General features: G+C 39.9%; 1 protein-coding gene across 1 annotated transcript in view; it reads left to right on the top strand.

Moving 5' to 3' along the window:
- Nucleotides 1–20,733, top strand: part of LOC115438798 (polyubiquitin-C-like) — a 107,217-nt gene that overhangs the window by 15,215 nt on the left and 71,269 nt on the right. Inside the window, exon 4 of the mRNA XM_030162634.1 lies at nucleotides 16,205–16,208. Within this exon, the coding sequence (XP_030018494.1) occupies nucleotides 16,205–16,208 (4 nt within the window). The remainder of the gene's footprint in view (nucleotides 1–16,204; nucleotides 16,209–20,733) is intronic.

Here is a 20,733-nt window from a genome sequence, read left to right as displayed (position 1 = left end):
CCTACATCATAGTTCTGTATCATGGGAATCCATAAACATCTATTTTTTTTTCCTCATTTAAAGGTTAAAGGTTAAGTTACCTTATTGTCCCTGTGGGGAAATTCAGCCTCTGCATTTTACCCATAATGCACAGACAGTTACTTGCATTAGCATTAGCATTAGCGCCCGTTAGGAGCAATGAGCTGCCATTGGAGGTGTTCAGTGACCAGTTTTAGATCTACATCAGCACGTTTTTATAGTAACATATATGTTAATATGTTTATTATATTTGATTTGTTGTGAATTTCATCCACTTCCTCTGCTCTTTATATATTTACTGATGTAACTGTGGTGTAATGATCATTGTTTTGGGTTTTGTCTATTTCCAGTGTGTTGCTTTAACCATCCTCTACAGCTTCCACTGTTTCCTATTAATGATACATGTTTTATTTTGTACAGATGTAAAAGAACTAAATGCATGCACTACATGAAAACATCAGAGTATTAGGGAGAAATCCAGGTGTGTTAATCTGATTTCTCATAATCAGGTTATTTGACATTTTTCATACAGTCAGTAAAAGAAAAAGGAAGAAGCTGAAGCCAAAGCTTTTGCGCTTATACTTACGTTACCCAGAATACCAACAATATAAAGGAAATAAATATACATAAATATATCAAAATGAAATGACACCAATCAGCCATGACATTGCGTCCACTGACAATATTGATTATTTTACTGGGTTGGATATAAAGAATCAGACCCTGAGTGAACATTAGGTTGGCAGAGCTGATTTGTTGGAAGCAGCAACTGTGATGACAATCATGGGCTGTTTTTTTTTTTTTTTTTACTTTTTGTCAATTTCGTTGGTTAGTTTGGTCAGTATTTATTCATTTTTGCTCATTTTGTTAACATTTGATCATCTGTGGGAGGTGTTGGACAAATAAATCCAACCCATTGACACAAATTTATTTGTTTGTTTGGGTTTTTTTTCTAAATTTGTTCATTTTATTACCCCGCCCCCCGAAGGGGAGGCAAGGGGTATTGTTTTTGGTTCGGTTTTTGTGTTTGTTTGTTTGTTTCATTGTTAGCACTCTAGCTCTTGGTTGAATTCGCACCAAATTGGGTTTACAGATTGCTTGTGACCCAGAATAGATCTCATTACATTTTGGGAAAAGTAGATTAAAGTTTAGTTTTTTAATCCTTTTTTCTTTTTTTTTTAGATCTTTTTTTCCCCCATTTACTTATAATAGGTGAAATTTCACATGTCTGTAGCAGCAAAACTATTGGTTGAATTCATACCAAACTGGGTTTATAGATTACCAGTGACCCAGAATAGATCTCATTACATTTTAAGAACAGTAGGTCAAAGTTCAAATTTATAATGGGTGGAATTTCAAATGTCTGTAGCAGCAAAACTCTTGGTTGAATTCATACCAAATTTAGTTTATAGATTGCCAGGGACTGAGAATAGATGTCAATACATTTTGGGAAAAGTAGTTCAAAGTTTAAATTTTTCATGATTTTTTTTTTTTTTAATCTTTTTTTTTCCCCCCATTTACTTATAATGGGCGAAACTTCACGTCTGTAGCAGCAAAACTATGGGTTGAATTCATACCAAATTTGGTTTATAGATCACCAGTGACCCATAATAGATCTCATTACATTTTGAGAACAGTAGGTTAAAGTTACATTTTTTATGAATTTTTAATATTTTTTCTCCATTTGCTTATAATGGGTGAAATTTCACATCTATAGCAGCAAAACTATTGGCTGAAATCATACCTAACTGGGTTTATAAATTGCCAGTGACCCAGAATAGATCTCATTACATTTTAAGAACAGTAGGTCAAAGTTCAAATTTTTTTAGGAATTTTTAAAATCTTTTTTTCTTATTCCATTTACTGATAATGGGCAACCTTTCAAATGTCTATAAAAACATTCATTTTTGTTTCCGTTCACTTCACACTTGTCACATATATAGAGGCAATTGATATACTGACATCAGCACACGCATAGACATGATGACATCAGCTGGATCGATGTCAAAATAAGCTACAATATGTGTTAAGGGCGGGGTTTGTTGTGTCTGGGACTTCTTGTATTACTCTTATATTACATTTTACAATATAATCCATAAGTATTTTACATTAATCATCTGCTGTATTATGTATTATTCACAATAGAATACAGAAAATAAATGAAATGTTCAATTAAGAAAATGTACAATTGAATTCTGTATTTATTTCCATTTTAAAAAGTTTTCCCAACTTTTCAGAGTTGAACTTGTATATACAGTAGCTAAAAAATATCATAACTGAAAATTTTCTTCTTGCTCATGCATATTCATGAGTATTGTGTCACTGTTTTAATCTGTCCACTTTGTTTTTTGTTCACTTCTGTAAAGGTTTTTCACAGATTAAAAAAAAATTGGCAAGTGTTTGTGCTGATTCAATAAGCAAAAGTGAGAATTGACCAGATGATGATGATGCATTTTACTGTTTATGTCCAACACCAATATACAAACAGACTTCAGATTTTGGATGCAATGACAGGTCAAAGGTTAGACACAAGATCTATTATATAAACACATGCAAACAGAAGCACAAGGCATCTTTGTGTTGAATATATAGTAGTGATGATTTACCTTTTTACTCTTTTCATCCATGGGTGGGTGGGGGTGCAGTCAAGTGTTTTTACTGGACACTTTTGCTCATGTTTCATCGGGACTTTTCCAGCATTAATCGTCCTTTTCTGTCAGTTTCTGTGACAGGATTCAGAGCTAGTTGCTAATCGCTAACAGGCTAGTAGAGTGACTGTATTCCAGCATCCCTCTACTTACAGCCTTTCAGCGAATCAGTCGCTATTTCTCGTGTTTTATACAATGAACCATCGAATATTAGTGTTACCGTGGCTATCGGATATATTTAGTAAATTCTTATTCAGGCCCCATTTACATGACAACGGTTTTAGACTGAAACGAAAATGTTTGTTGCATTTTTGTCCCATTTACACAGAAACAACATTTTAGATTAATGTAGTACTTAGTGTTGTCAGATATGGTGATGCAACATTCTTCTTCTGTGGTTTTTAGTCCGATGGCCCAAAGGGTCTGATGGACTATTGGTATCAGTTGTCGTCAATCCATAAACAATTTTTCAAGAATCTTCTTCTCTGAAACCGTCAGTCAGAATAACTTGATATTTGTTGTGGAACATCTTTGGGGTAAGGTATAGCAAGTTTATTCAAAGAATTGGGAAATATTGATGTTTGAATTTTTTAATGAATTTTAAAAAGATTTTTAAATCCCTATTGGTTTCTAATAGGACACATTTTAAAGTGCTATAACTTGAAAACAGTTGAAGATCTTGATATAATTACTATTAGTAAAAGATAGGAAGTCACATATGGACTTTTATTCGGTGCCATGACCTTCGACCTGGAGTGACCTTGAAAGGTCAAACTCAAAGTCATCTATGTCCAGATTTCTAGAAACTTCTTCTCTAAAACCATCAGCTAGAATCAATTGAAATTCATAGCAGAGGTTCCTTGGGGTAAGGTCTACGAAAATTGATCAAAGAATTGAGAAGTATTGATTTTTTATGAATTTTTTTTTTTTATGAATTTTTTATGAATTTTTAAAAATCCTTATTGGTCTATAATGGGAAAACTTTCAAAGTGCTATAACTTGAAAACAGTTGAAGATATTGGTATAATTACTATTGGCAATAGACAGGAAGTCACATATGGGCTTTCATTTGGTGCCATGACCTTTGACTAGGGATGTAACGATATGAAAATTTCATATCACGGTTATTGTGACCAAAATTATCACGGTTATCATTATTATCGTGATATTGTTGAAACTGTGCTCAAAATGTTCAAAAAGTACTGATACACACACTGAAATAATTTAACCAAGTTGTATTTTGAAAAAAAAAAAACAAAGAAAAACTAATAAAATAATTGGCACAATGTACCTTCTGTTGCAGAAACATTCAAATATTAACCCTTAGTGGTCTGAGCCTATTTTGGCTGTTTTTCAGTACTTTTCATTTTGCCTTTGTATACTATATAAACAAATGTTTACTATACCCATGTTTGGGATCTTTTTTCAGCACAACTTCATCTACAGTATATTATCTGCCTATTATTTTTTTCACTTTAACCTACTTTAAAAACATAAAAGGCCAAAAAACGCACAAAAATATATAAAATCCAATTTTAAAAATGTATATAATTTTTTGCATAAATAACACAAAGATGCTTAATGAACCTTTTCAAAGACTTTGAAAGTGAATACAGGAGGTCCTTGGGTTATGAACGAGTTCCGTTCCTACGCTGGCGACATAACCCGAATTTCCGCATAAGTTCGGAATGAACCCTTTAATACTCCCTAAATACCCCCTAAATCTGTAAATAAATATCCAAATACACGTATTATACTTCATATTAATAAAATAAAATAAATTAAAATAAAAAAATAAGATACTGTTCTTACCATCACTGCTGAGAGGTGGCTGGAGAAGAAGGAGGGGAGGCTGTGAGAGCTGCTGCTGGGGAATCCGGATTATCTGGAGGGGTAGCAGGTGCAGGATATTCTGTAGATGTTGAAGGTACGGGTTCTACTGGCCTCTCCACCTTGGTGAAGTACTTGGAGATGTCCGTCTGGAAGGAAATCTTCCTCTTTTCCTCCCAGATCTCACGGTAGCACTGTACACTGTCCATCACTCCCCTTGAAGCTTTCAAAAATCGTTCCATATTGGGATCCTCTGCCTCGAATCGCGCCATAGCCTGTTCTAGAAGTGAAAAGGCCTCGGCTAAGCCCTTGGTTGTGAAATGCCTTGGTTCTGGGGTTTCTATGGATTCGTCCTCTTTGATCATCTGCTTCTCCAATTCAATCAGGTCCTCGGATGATAGCTCTTCTCCATGGGAATCCAGAAGTTCCGTGATGTCGTCCGTCTCCAACTCCAGATCCAACCGCCGACTGATTTGGACAATTGTTCAAATCACAGACTCACAAGTCTCCTCAAACCCATGGAAGTCATTCACAAATTGGGGACACAACTTCTTCCACACGCCGTTCATGTTGGTCTGCTTCACCTCATTCCACGCATTGGCAATGTTTTTAATGGCATCACGGATGTTATACCCCCTCCAGAAGTCCTTAAGATTGAAGTTCTCTTGATTCTCCGTCCTATCCAACGCCTGAGCCATAGTCCTTCTAAGGTAGTATGCCTTGAAGGACGCGATGACGCCTTGATCCATGGGCTGCAGCAGGGATGTCGTGTTGGGTGGGAGGTAAACCACCTTAACATTGGGGGTGGAAATCACCCAAAGTAGGAGGATGGCCAGGAGCATTGTCAAGCAACAGTAAGACCTTGAAGGGGATGCCCTTGACTGCACAGTACCGCTCCACTGCGGGGACAAAATGGTAGGTGAACCAATCCTCAAAAATAGCAAGCGTCACCCATGCCTTCCTATTCGACTTCCAGATGACTGGTAGGATACTCTTCCAGATCCCCTTGAGTGCCCTGGGGTTTTCAGCAAGATAGACGAGCAAAGGTTTCAGCTTGAAGTCCCCAGCAGCGTTACCCCCAAGCAGCAAAGTAAGCCTCTCCTTCCCCACCTTATGGCCCAGGGCCGTCTTCTCCTCCTTAGAGATGTCGGTCCGACTAGGCAGCCGCTTCCAGAATAATCCGGTTTCATCCACGTTGAAAACTTGCTCCGCAAGATACCCGCCCTCCTGGATGATCTTGGCTAGATCACCCGGAAAAGCTTTTGCAGCCATTTCATCTGCGGATGCAGCCTCACCTTGGACCTTGAGATTATGAAGATTGGCACGGGCCTTGAATCTCATAAACCAGCCCTTGCTGGCGGTAAATTCCTCCTTCTCGGCATCCTTGCCTTTCTGCTCTTTCAAAGTTTGGAAAATACACCGTGCCTTTTCCTGAATGAGCATTAGGCTGATAGAAAGCCTACGTTGATTCTGATCCTCGATCCATAGCATAAGTAATTTTTCCATCTCAATTAGGATGGAAGAACGCTGCTTTGTGATTACTGTAGCCTTCATAGGGGCTGAACCCTTCACGTGGTCTAAAATACGGGCTTTGTCCTTGATAATGGTTGCCACGGTCGACCGACTGAAGCCTAAAGCTGTGCCGATGTTCGTCGGTGTCTCGCCTTTCTCCGACCTTTTGATAATATCCAGCTTCGTTTCCATCGTGATGGCTTTCCTCTTGGCTGGACCAGCATCGCTAGAAGATCCTGCTTTCTTTTTTGGGGCCATGATGTGAAAAAGGAGGGTGAAAAAGGTGAGGATACCGAGAAAATTACGGAGCACAATCACAGACACTTTACACTACGGGGCTGGAGAGAAAATGGTGGACGAGACTCAGGCGTTGTAAAGTCGAAACAGCGTAGGTCGAGTACCGCATAACCCGAGGACCTCCTGTATTGGTTCCAAATATTAGCAATATAAAATTAAAATTGTAATAAATTAAAACAGTACTCAAATATTTGACATAAAAGCAGATCTTTACATAGGGTTTTTTCCCCTACAAGTGCGGTAATCAAACACGGTTATCATGATAATTAGAATTTAAACGGTAATACTAACCGTCTGCAATTTTACTCCAGTTTATCGTTATACCGGTAATTGTTACATCCCTACCTTTGACCTTGAGTGACCTTGAAAGGTCAAACGGATGTTAATAAATATCTTTAAATATGCCGTTGGACTACAGGACCCTTAATAATTCATCAGCAGTGCTTTAATGCCTCCCTGAATATTTTCCTTTAAACTCAACCTTGATGCAATTATTCATCACCATGTACCTTCTAATTGTACTAAGATTTTTATGACTGATTTTGTACAGAGCAAATATTCAACGACAAAAATGCAATGACGCTCTCTCTACTGTTACTCCTCATTTTTGGTATTCAACAATAAAGTTTTACCATTGTGAGTGAAGATCCAAGTACTTAATGCGCCTTTGGTGTAACTGACAGTGTGAACATGCTCATACAGTAAAAATATTGAGTTTAAGTGCAGAAATATGCGGTTTGAGGCTCAGCATAGTCTTTAGCTCTGTATGCTAACTGCTATCTGTGCTAATTATAGTTAAAGTGAACGCCTGGATTCTGTTTACACTCATAGATGATCAAACCCTCTGTTTCTGTCATCAGCTCTGAAGATGCTTCGTCCACGAAGTTCCTTAAACCATGTTTCCATAAAAATCATGACCCTACAGTTCTGTTCATGATCTGAGATGATGTGTAGATGTTGTCATTATTGTCAGAAAACTGAATATTCCTTTGTCAAATACAAAACTAATCTGCTCTGTTATGGGTCTCGCTAACACACTTGTGTTTCTTCAATTGGTACGACTGGCTGAAGTTCTTCTTACACCAGTCACACCAGTACGGTTTCTCTCCGGTGTGAACGCGCTCATGGGTTGAGAGACTGGATGAAGAGATGAAGGCTTTGTCGCAGTATTTACACCTGTAGCGTCGGTCTCCGGTGTGGATTCGTTCATGAGTCTGGAGTCCCGTAGTATGTGCTCAACACCTTCCCACAGTGTTTACAGGAGAAGATGGTCTCCTTGGTATGGAGGTTTCTGTGGACGTTGTAGCTGCTCAGCTGGGAGAAGCTCTTCCCACACTGTTCACAGCTGAAGGGTTTGTCTCCGGTGTGGATGCGCTGGTGGACAATGAGGCTTATCCGCTGCGTGAAGCGTGTCCCACATTCTCGACAGTAATGCTGTTTCTCTCCGGTGTGAATGAGCTGGTGATTACTGAGGTTGTACAACCGAGAGAAGGTTTTCCCACACTGCTCGCAGCTGTAGGGTTTTTCTCCAGCGTGGTCTCTCTGATGAAGTGTCAGTTCTCCTTTTCTCTTGTAGGTCTTGTCACATTGATCACAGCTGTATGGTCTTTCTCCAGTGTGGACTCTCTGGTGAACCGTTAGCTCTCCTATTCTCTTATATGTTTTGTCACACTGGTCACAGCCGTATGGTCTCTCTCCTGTGTGAATTATCTGATGAACTGTTAATTGGCCTTTTGTATTACATGTTTTCCCGCAGACGTCGCAGCTGAACGGTCGTTCTCCAGTGTGAACTCTGTGATGAATCTTCAACTGACTCGGTCTGCTGAACTCTTTGCCACAGTCGTCACAGCGGTGAGTTTTCTGCAGATACAGGGGAATGTAAGAAAGACATCCACCAAAATACTACAGTAAACTCCAGATAAATATGCAAGAACTTGATACTACACACTAAGACAGTGTTTTTCAACCTTGGGGTCGGGACCCCACATGGGGTCACCTGGAATTTCTCGTAATTGATAGAAAAAAAAAAAAAAATACTGATAAAAATTTATGGTCAGTTGACAGAGACAATCACAATCCATAAAAGACATGACAAACTGTGAAGCTGAAACTGAAGCACTGTGGTTCTGTTTATCTTTCAAATGTTCATTGTGGTCAGTTTCAGATGCTGCAGCTCTTTCATAATTCATAGTTGAGTTCTTGTTTGTTCAGTATTAATTGTCAGCCTTGTAAATCCAAGCTGGACTGACTGTACATATCCTGACCAAGGAAAATCAAATTCTTACTTTGTGCAGTAGTCTACAACTGGCTTTTCTGCCTCCGTCCATAATAATATACATTATATAGACTAAATGTGTCTAAAATTAACATTTATTTGCAACATAATATAGCAAACTATTACATGATCAAAAATAAATTAATTTTAGCAAAAAAAAAAAAAAAAAAAGTCTCAGTTTTGAATGTCTGGGGTCGCCAAGAATTTATGATGTTAAAATGGAGTCACGAGCCAAAAAAGGTTGGAAACCACTGCACTAAGACCTATAGTTCCTTTTCCATAACAGGAATTTAAACTTTTTTTACTCTGGATTCTAAAAAACCTAAGCAGATTTCCACCTAAATTTTATACTGATTCTTTCAATCTAAGCCATTGGACTTAATTTTTTTTTTTTTTTTTTTTTTTTTTTTTGATAGCCGATATTTGATCAGTAATAAAATTGTTATAAGATATTTGATCAGGCACTCGTGTGGGCAGCACTTGAAGTTGAATAAATGTTAAAAGATTACTATGTGTACATGTAGTAATCATTTCATTTATATTGCTGCATAAAAGTCTTAATTATCTGAGTGTTTCAATTATATTTTACAGTCAATATGCTTTAAAAAAAAAAAGAAAGAAAGAAAAAAAAAGGCAGCCTAAAATATGGGCCTCAAAATTCGGCAGTAGATATCGGCCATTGGCTGACCAGACTTTTAAAAAATGGCATCGGCCTTAGAACCCATATCAGTCACCCTCTAGTTGTAATGTTCTAAAAAAAATTTTTCTAATGTTTTACAATACATGTTATACATGTTATATACATGTATATGTATATATACTTCTTGGAAATATATTTATTTATTTATTGTGCCACTTATGGGTGAGGGTCCAAATACGGTAACTTCATTGACCTTAATTTTCTACATGACAATAAAAAATTTCTACAATTTAACAAAAGTAATAAAGTCTTGTTATGTCCTCCAAAAACACACAGGTTGTAAATTTTAATTTCACAGTATTTCTATGAGGGACCTAAAAAGAGTTAAGACAGAATGCAACTCCCAAAACAAACCTTAGAAAAGTGGAAAAAACATTTTGTATTTGCTGTTATTAAAGCCAAATACCTGGTAATTATAGTTAAATGTATCCAGATGAATGACTCTTTATATAATAATTATATTAATTTTGTTGCTTCCAAACTTCTGTGACGTGTAAATTCATCAAACTCAAAGCTGACATTGATAAGATAAAATAAGATAATTTAAGATAAGATAAGATATTCCTTTATTAGTCACACAGGGGAAATTCCAAATACAACGTGAAGAAAATGTCACTGTCAGATGTTTTGATTTATTGACTATATCTTCAGTCCAGAAATAAGATAGAAACACATTCATAGTCACCTTTTGTGTTGAAGTCATGTTTCTGTCATCTGTGACGTCAACAGACAGACGCCTCCTGAATTATAATGTCACTAAAATAAAACACATCATTTATACAAATCAGGAAATGGATTAAAAAAAAAAAAGTTAAAATGCATCAACATTGATGTAAAATAGGGGTTCCCAAGGGTACTTTGAAGAAGCCCAGGGGGTACTTGAATTTTTTTTTGGATAAATACAATAAATAAGTCATCATGTACCAAATACAAAATAAAAAATGAGAATTAATGCTGAAATATAAAACACAATAAATACATTCATATAAGAGTTTTATTGTTTCAGCTTTGATAACATTTTAAGACATTTCTATTTTATATGATTCAAAATGAGTTTGAGTAGCTAAGTAATTATTTTTTGTTGATAAATTTCATGTATTAATTAATGACCAATTTATTTTTCTTATCAATGAAAGAGGGCACTTTTCAGTTTATATTTGCACAAAAAAATTACTTTGAAAATTGTATTTTTTACTACATATTTTTTACTACAGTTAATATATATTGTTCGTTTACAAAGTTTTGAAAATATAAACAAACACCTTTGGCACAGGAACAAATTTTGCCTCATTTTTTTTCAATCACAAATGCTGAAGTGGGAGTTGGGGTATTTGGATAAAAACATATATTTCGGGGGGATACTCCACTGTAAAAAGTTTGAGAACGACTGATGTTGAGGCATAATCTGGAAGTACGTCATGAAACAATATTATCATTATTTCAGCTCCTACATGATGTTGGTGGTGTCCACATGATCAGATGAACCGTCTCTGCTTTTTAAGGAAAAAACAAAACATCACTGACCCTTCAGGACTTTACACATTAGATGCTGGTTCACAAACTCAAGGTATAAATAAGACTTCATCCAAAAAGCCAGAACTAAAGTGTCATAATGTGCAGGATTTTCAGATTTTAAAATTCATTCAGGTTTATTTGTCTACACTGGAAAAATCAAAATCTTACCAAGTGTATTTTTCTCATTTCTAGTCAAAACATCTCATCACACTTCAATAAGACTAATCACCTAAAGAGTAAACTTTCAGTGAGATATAAGAACTTATTTTTAGACAATAGATCTTGAAAATCTTATTTCCAGAAATCTTACCAAGATTATTTTCACCTTTTCCATTGACAGATTTTTTTTAATTAAGCAAAAAAGTCTTGAATTAAGCAAAAATAAATAAATAAATAAATAATCTGCCAATGGAACAAGTGAAAATTATCTTTTTAAGATTTCTTGAAATAAAATTTTTAAGATCTATTGTCTAAAAATAAGTTCTTATATCTCACTGAAAAGTTACTCTTTCGGTGATTATGTCTTTTTTAAGTGTGATGAGATATTTTGACTAGAAATGAGAAAAATACACTTGGTAAAATTTTGATTTTTTTTCCAGTGTAATGTGAAGTTCATGTGTAAATCTCACAACAAAATGGTCATGGCTGGTTCCGTAGCAATTTTTATTTCCAATTCAGTTAAAAATCAACATGTATTGTTTCATTTAACAGGCACAAACATAAGGTTTTTGGGTCAATATATGATTGAGGGACTGTCAGAAAGTCTATTTAATTTCCGGGACTTTTATTTTGAAGTTGACGTGCACTTTGCCGTAGCGCTGTCTTTTCCGCTGTCGGCAGATGTGCATGAGTAATGGAGAAGTGGTCTGTGTGCGTGCATGACGCAGTGTGAGTACTTACACCCTAATTTGTTTATATCTATCTGTTATGGCACTGCTCAGTGGTTTGTGTATGTTCCCAATGTTTCCGATGCGGGTTAGCAGTACTCGAGTATATTAATATTACGTAGAATCTGTTAGCTGATTTTACGGAGCTGTTAAATGGGCATTAGCAAGTGTTAGCTTAGCTTGTTTATTTCCTGTGCACTTACTTGTGATAAGCCTTGAGTTACACTCGCTACCCAACTCCAGACCATTTTTGTGTATTGTTTACGTTTACTATTTGACTCCTGTTCATCATGCTAATTGTAATTTGGCATGGGAGCTCCGTGTGTTCAATTCACACGTGTTGCGTTCGTACCGCGCATGTTGCGCTGTTCGCCCACAAGAGGGCGCCAGAGACCACTGAATAAATTTGTATAGCTTGTGTGCATCTCTATTGTACTTTCTTGTATTTCAATGTGTGAGATGTTGACTGAAGCACATGTACTTTGATTTCTTTATTAATATATTGTTTAATCTTCTTTTGTATTTTTATAGAACCCACACACCACACACCCCATGCATGTAAATATATCAACCTTTGGGAATAAATGACTCCTGAAACCAACTCTCTGACCGGAGTTTCTCTTCAGTGACATCCTATCTGATCTGAACTAGCCATCCAGAGTTCCATACTCTTTCACATGGTCCTTCGAGCCGGATCAGATAGTTCACTGCGGACAATATGGAGTCACTACAACCCTTGCGGACTCAGCAGAACATCTCAGACCCCAGCGAGAGATGCGGCCACCAGCATACCTCGCTGATTATGAAGTTGGATACAATCCTACAGTGGTGGGACCATCTGCATCCAACATCCATGAGGAAGCTAGAGCAGTAGCCGCCAGAGAAGCACACTTTCACCACGTCGAAGCAGCTTCTCATAGTAGTAGACCTAAGTCCCAAAGCAGTGTTGGATCAAGCACCAGGAGCTCAGTTTCTAAGAGGTCAGTTACAGACACTCTGTCAAACCTGCAGGTGGCAATGTTGGAGGAAAGGGTTAAACGCATGGAATTAGCCGAGGTGCAGAGGCAGATAATGGAAGAGACTCTGGTCAATGAACATTGCAGTCTTCTGGACAAACAGGCTCGAGATGCACTCAATGAAAAGGGAGACCCTCCTCAGAGAACAAGAGCGGCAGAGGCATGAATTAGAGGAAAAAGCAGAAACTGCTTACAAGGCTAAGGAGGGCAATAACTAAACATCTGATGCTGCAAAGGCGACTGAAAGAGAAGGAGATGGAAGTAGAGAAAGCTGCTATGATAACCTCCTTCCTACAGGAGGAAGCACCCCAGAGCCCTGCTCATTCCAGACCTATTAGTGAATGTGAGTACAACCCCCGGCTTCTAGCCAATTCCGTACATTACCGTCACACTCACATGGTCAACCTGAAACAGCTCCACTCTACACCATCAACTAATGTTCCACCACCAGCCTTTATTCCAACAGCTAATCCTCCTGTCTCCACTAGCCCACCAGTGACTCAAATCCAGCCTGCTCCGCTACACCAAGCTAATGCTACTATAACCAGGCCAACCATTCTACCACCTACATATACCACTTTACCTTCCTCTACGCCAGCAGCCACCAACCAAGCTCCTCAACTACGACCGGTATCCACCATGGATGCCACCACACCTCAGGCTCAACCACCCTCTCTAGCTCCCAATACGTCTCTGCTTAGCCAGCAACCAACGGGCTTCAGTCAAGTACAAGTCCGCCTGTCCCTCTACATTATCCACAGCAACAGCCAATGCTACCGTATGCAGGTATGCTGCCTTATCCTTACCCCACTGTTCCACCTTTACTACAACAGGTGCCAACGCCTCATATGGGGTCTAGAGTACCACCCAATCCTGAACTTATGGAGCTATTGCCACATCGTATGGATTGCCTAGACCTACATTACCCCAATTCGCATCTGGTAAAGAGTCAGACTTCGCCCTACTTAAAATGGCTTTAGACAATTTGCTTGAGTCACATACCCACCTTACAGAACAGTTCCAAATACCAAATTCTTCTGGATCACTTAAAGCTGCCAAGTGCATATAAGTTAGCCCAAGCATATATGCACGATCCAAAGCCATATACCTCAGCGATCCAGGCACTCCAGGATAAATATGGACAACCCCGGCAGCTGGAGCAGAGTGAGTTAGGGGCCATCTTAAACTCACCCCCCATAAAAGCAGGAGATCCAGAGGCATTCGACAACTTTGCTCTTTCAGTCCAGGCTTTGGTGGGCATGTTACGCTCCTTAGAGGGTGAGAATGGCTATGAACTGTTATGTGGTTCTCACGTAGATAGACTACTCAGCAAACTGCCTGCTGGTTATCGGGACGGGTTTGTTGAGTACAGCTTGAACCAAGGCATCCTGAGGACTGGAACAGATAAGACATATACGCTTGTAGATTTCTCCACTTGGCTTAAGTTGAAGTCCCAAGCAAAGCGTATCTCATCCAGAGCAGCCACTATGTTCCAAGAGCAGTCAAAGGGCCAAGTGGTCAAAGCCCAGAAGAAATCTTTGGGCCATCCATCTAATGTGTACTATAACACAGAAAGCCAAGTTAAAGTCTCTACTTCAGATCCAGATCGCAGTACCAAGCCTCTAAGGCAAAACCCAGTCTCAAACCTTACTGCCCGTACTGCGATTCCAGAGAAACACTACCTCAGTCTGTGTCCTCAGTTTAAAACACTCTCTGTAGTAGAAATTGCTACCCTGGATCAAAGACAGAGGTTGCTGGAGATGTGGAAGGAATCATACTCCAGAAGCATGCAGTCTGAAGAAGCCATGTAAAGTCTGTAAGCAGCAACATCTAACTGTGCTTCATGAAGTGTGTCAGCAAGGAGCCAGAAAGGTGTTAATGGTCAGCTCTGCTCCTACAACTGTCTATGTTGATCGTCCAAATCGTCCACACAAGGTTATGCTCAAGTTGGTGAAGGTATGTTTATACAATGCAGAACACTCACTAGAATGTTTTGCTATTCTGGACGATGGATCAGAAAGAAGCCTCATTCTTCCCTCAGCCGTCCAACGCCTTCACTTAGCTAGAGAGCCAGAAACCCTGCCTTGTGTACGGTCCGCCAAGAGGTGGTCCACCTACAGGGAGCTGCAGTTTCTTTCAACATCTCACCAGCTCATGCACCTAAGACCAGATATAACATCGACCATGCATTCACAGCTGATGAGCTGAGTCTGTCCGAACATAGCTATCCTGTTAAGTTACTCATGCGCAGACACCCTCATCTGCAAGAACTTCCTCTCCCATTGGTGGACAAAGTTCAACCCTTACTCCTCATTGGATCGGATTATCCACATTACTCATTCCTAAACAACCAGTCCGATCTGGCCCCCCTGGAGTCCTTAGCAGTGTGCACCGCTTTAGGATGGGCGTTGCCAGGCCCAGCCAATCTCAGTCAATTTCTGATGACCACTCACACTGCTACTTTGTTACATCCCCCACTTCAGAGCTACAGCGACATGTAGAGCGTCTTTGGGAAGTTGACATACTCCCTATGCTAATACTAAAACTGTCACACGATCCAAGGAGGCTATGCAGGCCCTTGATCTACTAGAACAACGTACTGTTAAAGTAGATGTAGATGGCGTGACAAGGTATGGACTCCACTCCTCAGACGCAAAGGGAGCCCTCTGCTGTGGACACCAAAGACCACTCTGCTCCCACAGCTGCGAAGCACAGAGCGTCGTCTAGCTAAAGACACCGCCTTGGCGGACACATACTGCCAAGAGATACAGAAGCTAGAACAGCTGGGCTATGCTTCACCATGCCTCTGACTCAGTAGATGATTCCAAAGAGTCTTGGTATCTGCCCCACCATATAGTCCATCACAATGCAAGGCCAGAATCGTTTACAACTGTTCTTACCAGCCACAATGGACAAAGTCTCAAACCGCCAACTCCTGCCTGGTCCAACTTTAGGTCCTTCTCTCCTAGGTGTCCTTCTCCGGTTAGAGAACACCATGTAGCCATTAAGTGGTGACATCAAAGCGAGTTTCATCAGGTGCGTCTACTACCAGAGGACAAGCCGCTACTCGATTCCTATGGAGAGGTATGAGAAAGGAGGAGGAACAACTGTGTATGAATGGCCGGTTTTACCATTCGGGACTACATGCAGTCCATGCTGCGCTACATATGCCCTCCGAGGACACGTGAGGACAACAGTAAGGGACAGGAGGACATTTTACACATAGTGGAAACTGCTTTCTATGTAGACAATTGTTTGAACTAGTCTCACAAGTGTGGACCAAGCTAAGACCCTCATAGACCAAATGAGAACAATGCTGTCTGTTGGAGGCTTTGACCTAAGGCAGTGGTCCAGTAACATTCCCTCAGTCGTCGAACCACCTCCCAGTTGAGGCTAAAGCAGCTAGCACTGAACGGTGGCTTTCCCAGCACACTCAAGACCCTGAAGAACTAGCACTGGGTCTTCGCTGGAACTGTCTCACTGATCGCCTGGGGTTACCGTCATAGACCAGTAGAGTATTCCCAGCCCACTCTGAGGAATGTGTACAAGGTGATGGCAACACAATACGACCCAATTGGATATCTTATCCCCTACACAACCCGAGCTAAGATCCTCATCCAAGACCTGTGGAAAGTAAAAGTTGGTTGGGATGAGAAGATTCGTCCGGAAGCATGCTGGATCAATGGACACAAGGGAGAGTGAACTAGTCTATCTTCCACAAGTTGAAATACCCAGGTGTTACGCTTCCACATGAAGCAGATATGGAAATGCCCGTACGGGAAGCACACATCTTTTGTGATGCTTCGAGAGAGCATATGGAGCAGTGGCATATATGCGTACCCAAGGCCGCAAAGGTGAGGTCCACATAGCATTTGTGATGGCTCGATCACGAGTTAGTCCCCGTAAACAGTTGTCCATTCCACGCCTTGAATTGTGTGCTGCTTTGACTGGTGCACAGTTGGCCAAACTCATCATGACAGAACTGTCACTCGCTCCCCATCACATCACCACTCTGGTCCGACTCTACAACAGTCCTGAACTGGCTCAAATCGGACTCATGCCGTTATAAGGTTTTTGTGGGCACAAGAGTCTCAGAGATCCAGGAACTCACTGAAGGTTCAAACTGGAGGTATGTCAGCACCGTAGACAACCCTGCTGATGACCTTTACCAGTGGTAAAAACCCTGCACGAGCTCTGCCAGCCAAGCAGGTGGAGTCAAGGTTCCACCATTTCTCCAGCAACCTCCAGACTCCTGGCCCAGTGATGCATGGTGAAGTAGCACCAGCAGAAGACGAGGACGAATTACGGAAAACCGTGTTCTGTGGAGCAACAACCTGTCCTCAAAGTATAACGTCTGATCTTATCAATGACAACTGGGACAGTCTTATCAGAGTACTCACGGCGAGCCTTCACGGGGCGGCTCGCGACCAAAGTGGTTCTGCGATGACAGCGGCTGAAGCATTATGTTGCTGAACTACACCTTCTGAGGCAATCACAAAGGGAGAGCTTCCCAGAAGAAGTTGAGACGCTAATTGCTGGTAAGCCCATTTCAACACAGAGTCGTTTGGTTATGCTCTCTCCCAGAGTATGATGCAGCTGTCGGTCTGATGAAGGTGGGAGGCAGGCTCCGTTAGAGCAGAGGATCTCGACCCAGGATACCATGCATCCTATCATTCTCGATCCAAAACACTATGTCACCAAACTGCTCATTAAGAAGTATGACCATAACCTTATGCACCCAGGTCCAGAGCGAGTTTTGCAGAGTTAAGGCGAAGATATGGATCTTACGGGGAAGAGCATCAATCAAACGCCATCAGCACAGCTGTGTCGAATGTCAAAATGGCGTGCAAGTCCAGTGGTACCTCAAATGTCAGATCTACCTCCCGCAAGACCTCCGTCTATACAAGCCACCTTTCTGGTCTACTGGAGTTGACTGCTTTGGACCCTACCACATCAAGGTGGGTAGACGGACTGAGAAGCGGTGGGGGCTGATTTTTAAATGCATGACAACAAGCTGTGTACATCTCGACCTGCTTGAGAGCCTCGACACAGACGCCTTTTTGATGGCCTTACGTCGATTCATGCTCGACGGGGTAAGCCATTCGAGATCCTGGCAGACAGAGGGACTAACTTTCGAGGTGGAGCTGCAGAGCTACAAGCTAGTTTTGCAGCTTTAGAAGCCCCTCTTCAAGAACAGCTCGCCAGACAAAGGATAGAGTTCCATTTTAATCCCCCTAGTTCTCCACACTTTGGTGGAACGTGGGAACGAGAGATCAAGTCAGTCAAAGCAGCTCTCCGAGTCATACTCCAAGACCACATTGTTGCTGAGCCTGTACTTCAGACTGTGTTGATCGAGGTGGAGGGAATAATCAACTCAAAACCACTGGGATACATCTCCCGATGCCGCTGACCCAGACCCAGTCACACCAAATCTACTACTCATGGGACGTCGAGACGCATCGCTCCCACAAGCCGTCTATGCCTCCAGCGATCTCCTGAGTCGAAGAAGATGGCGACATAGTCAGATCTTGGTTGACCACTTCTGGACTAACTTCATCCGTCATCACCTTCCTGACCTTCAGAAGCGCCAGAAATGGCACAAAGACACTGCCAACCTAACCACTGGCCAGGTGGTTATGGTCGTTGACTCACAGTTACCCAGAGCCCAGTGGCCCATCGGGAGGGTGATGAAGACCTGTCCAGGCCGGATGGTCGAGTCAGGGCAGCAGAAGTGAAAATACAAGGTCAGACCTACCTGCGACCAGTCGCGCACCTAGTGCGGCTGCCAGCCTGGAGGATGAAGTGGACATATGAATGAGACTTTCTTTTGAATTCAAATTTATACCTAAATTTGGGGGCGGCTATGTCAGAAAGTCTATTTAATTTCCGGGACTTTTATTTTGAAGTTGACGTGCACTTTGCCGTAGCGCTGTCTTTTCCGCTGTCGGCAGATGTGCATGAGTAATGGAGAAGTGGTCTGTGTGCGTGCATGACGCAGTGTGAGTACTTACCCTAATTTGTTTATATCTATCTGTTATGGCACTGCTCAGTGGTTTGTGTATGTTCCCAATGTTTCCGATGCGGGTTAGCAGTACTCGAGTATATTAATATTACGTAGAATCTGTTAGCTGATTTACGGAGCTGTTAAATGGGCATTAGCAAGTGTTAGCTTAGCTTGTTTATTTCCTGTGCACTTACTTGTGATAAGCCTTGAGTTACACTCGCTACCCAACTCCAGACCATTTTTGTGTATTGTTTACGTTTACTATTTGACTCCTGTTCATCATGCTAATTGTAATTTGGCATGGGAGCTCCGTGTGTTCAATTCACACGTGTTGCGTTCGTACCGCGCATGTTGCGCTGTTGCCCACAAGAGGGCGCCAGAGACAACTGAATAAATTTGTATAGCTTGTGTGCATCTCTATTGTACTTTCTTTGTATTTCAATGTGTGAGATGTTGACTGAAGCACATGTACTTTGATTTCTTTATTAATATATTGTTTAATCTTCTTTGTATTTTTATAGAACCACACACACACACACCCATGCATGTAAATAATCAACCTTTGGGAATAAATGACTCCTGAACCAACTCTCTGACCGGAGTTTCTCTTCAGTGACATCCTATCTGATCTGAACTAGCCATCCAGAGTTCCATACTCTTTCACAGGGACTTTTTGAGTGACCTTTACAGGGTAACTTAGTTGACAGGTAGCCTATAGTTGACATTTTTGCTGTTTTCAGGCCTAAAATTAACATAACCATAACACCCAATGGCATTTTTACAGAAAGAGTCTTCTAAATATCATATATACAACTGAGTAAAATTGAAATTGAAAGTATTTATAAAGATATTGTTGCAACACTATTGACATAAGAGTGCCATAAATACACATTACTTGCCAGTGTTTTCTTCAAGCATGACATCATGTGGAGCAGGTCATGTGATTTAGAATGAACACACTTCCTTCAGAGGTGTTTTGTAATGGGTAACTGAGCTGAAAGTGATTTCTCCGACACAGATACTACTTATTTTCCGTATAAAATTTGATAAACTGCCAAAAAAGAAATATCTGTCATGATTATTTCACCTTAATAAAAAGAGCACAATCAAAATGTTTTTGAATAAGCTCATTTTATTATTGTTTAGCTAATTAGAAGGTGGTTGTTATTAAATTCGGATGGTTATTTAGTTGACTTTATTGTATTATATTATATAATTACATGTTAGACAGGCTCAGTCTCTGCCTGTATTTAAATCACGTCTAAAAATGCACTTTTTCTTGTTGGTTTTTAATCAATGAGTGAGATGTTTTTTATATTTCCTAAGCTGTTTTAGTCAGATATTAATTTATCTTTGTTTTATGATGGTTGTATTTTGTCGTTCTTAGCCCGCTTTGCACCCTGTTAATCACTGGTTTTACTTACTTATTTACTTCTTTGTTTTATGATTCGTGTACAGCACTTTGGCCAGCTGTAAAATTCTTAAAGTGCTTTATAAATAAAGTTGGTATTGTATGGTAATTATTTATTAATCATCTATTAATAAGTGATTGTTTCTGTAATTTATTATGGAATTTTTAAAGACATGATCATAATAAACATAAACAAAATATATACACTACAAAACAAAAGTTAAAGATATTTTTAATTTTTAGGCTATTTTTTTCAGTTGGGATTCTTGCACAGTGCTTTTTACTTTTTTTGTGTGTGAATTGAAACAAATTTTTAAAGACCAGACATTGTTTTATCTACAAATGGCAAAAATGACAAAAAATGACAAAAAAAAAAAAACCTTAACTTTTGTTTGTAGTGTGATATAATTTTACTTTTAATAAACATGTATGCAAGATATATCCCATGGGTTTCAAAAGTCCCTCAACTATGTACTGACTCTGTCATTTATCCAGAATGTCACCTTTTACAAACATCATGGATTAATACTGTTATTTATTGATAACTACTTGATGGATTATTTTTATTATGTCTTTTTTTTTTTTTAACCATACAGAGTTGAACTCCTAAATTTCATTGT

The sequence above is a fragment of the Sphaeramia orbicularis genome, chromosome 18, assembly GCF_902148855.1.
Source record: "Sphaeramia orbicularis chromosome 18, fSphaOr1.1, whole genome shotgun sequence".
Lineage (NCBI taxonomy): Eukaryota > Metazoa > Chordata > Actinopteri > Kurtiformes > Apogonidae > Sphaeramia > Sphaeramia orbicularis.
This window is presented reverse-complemented; position numbering and strand designations above follow the sequence as displayed.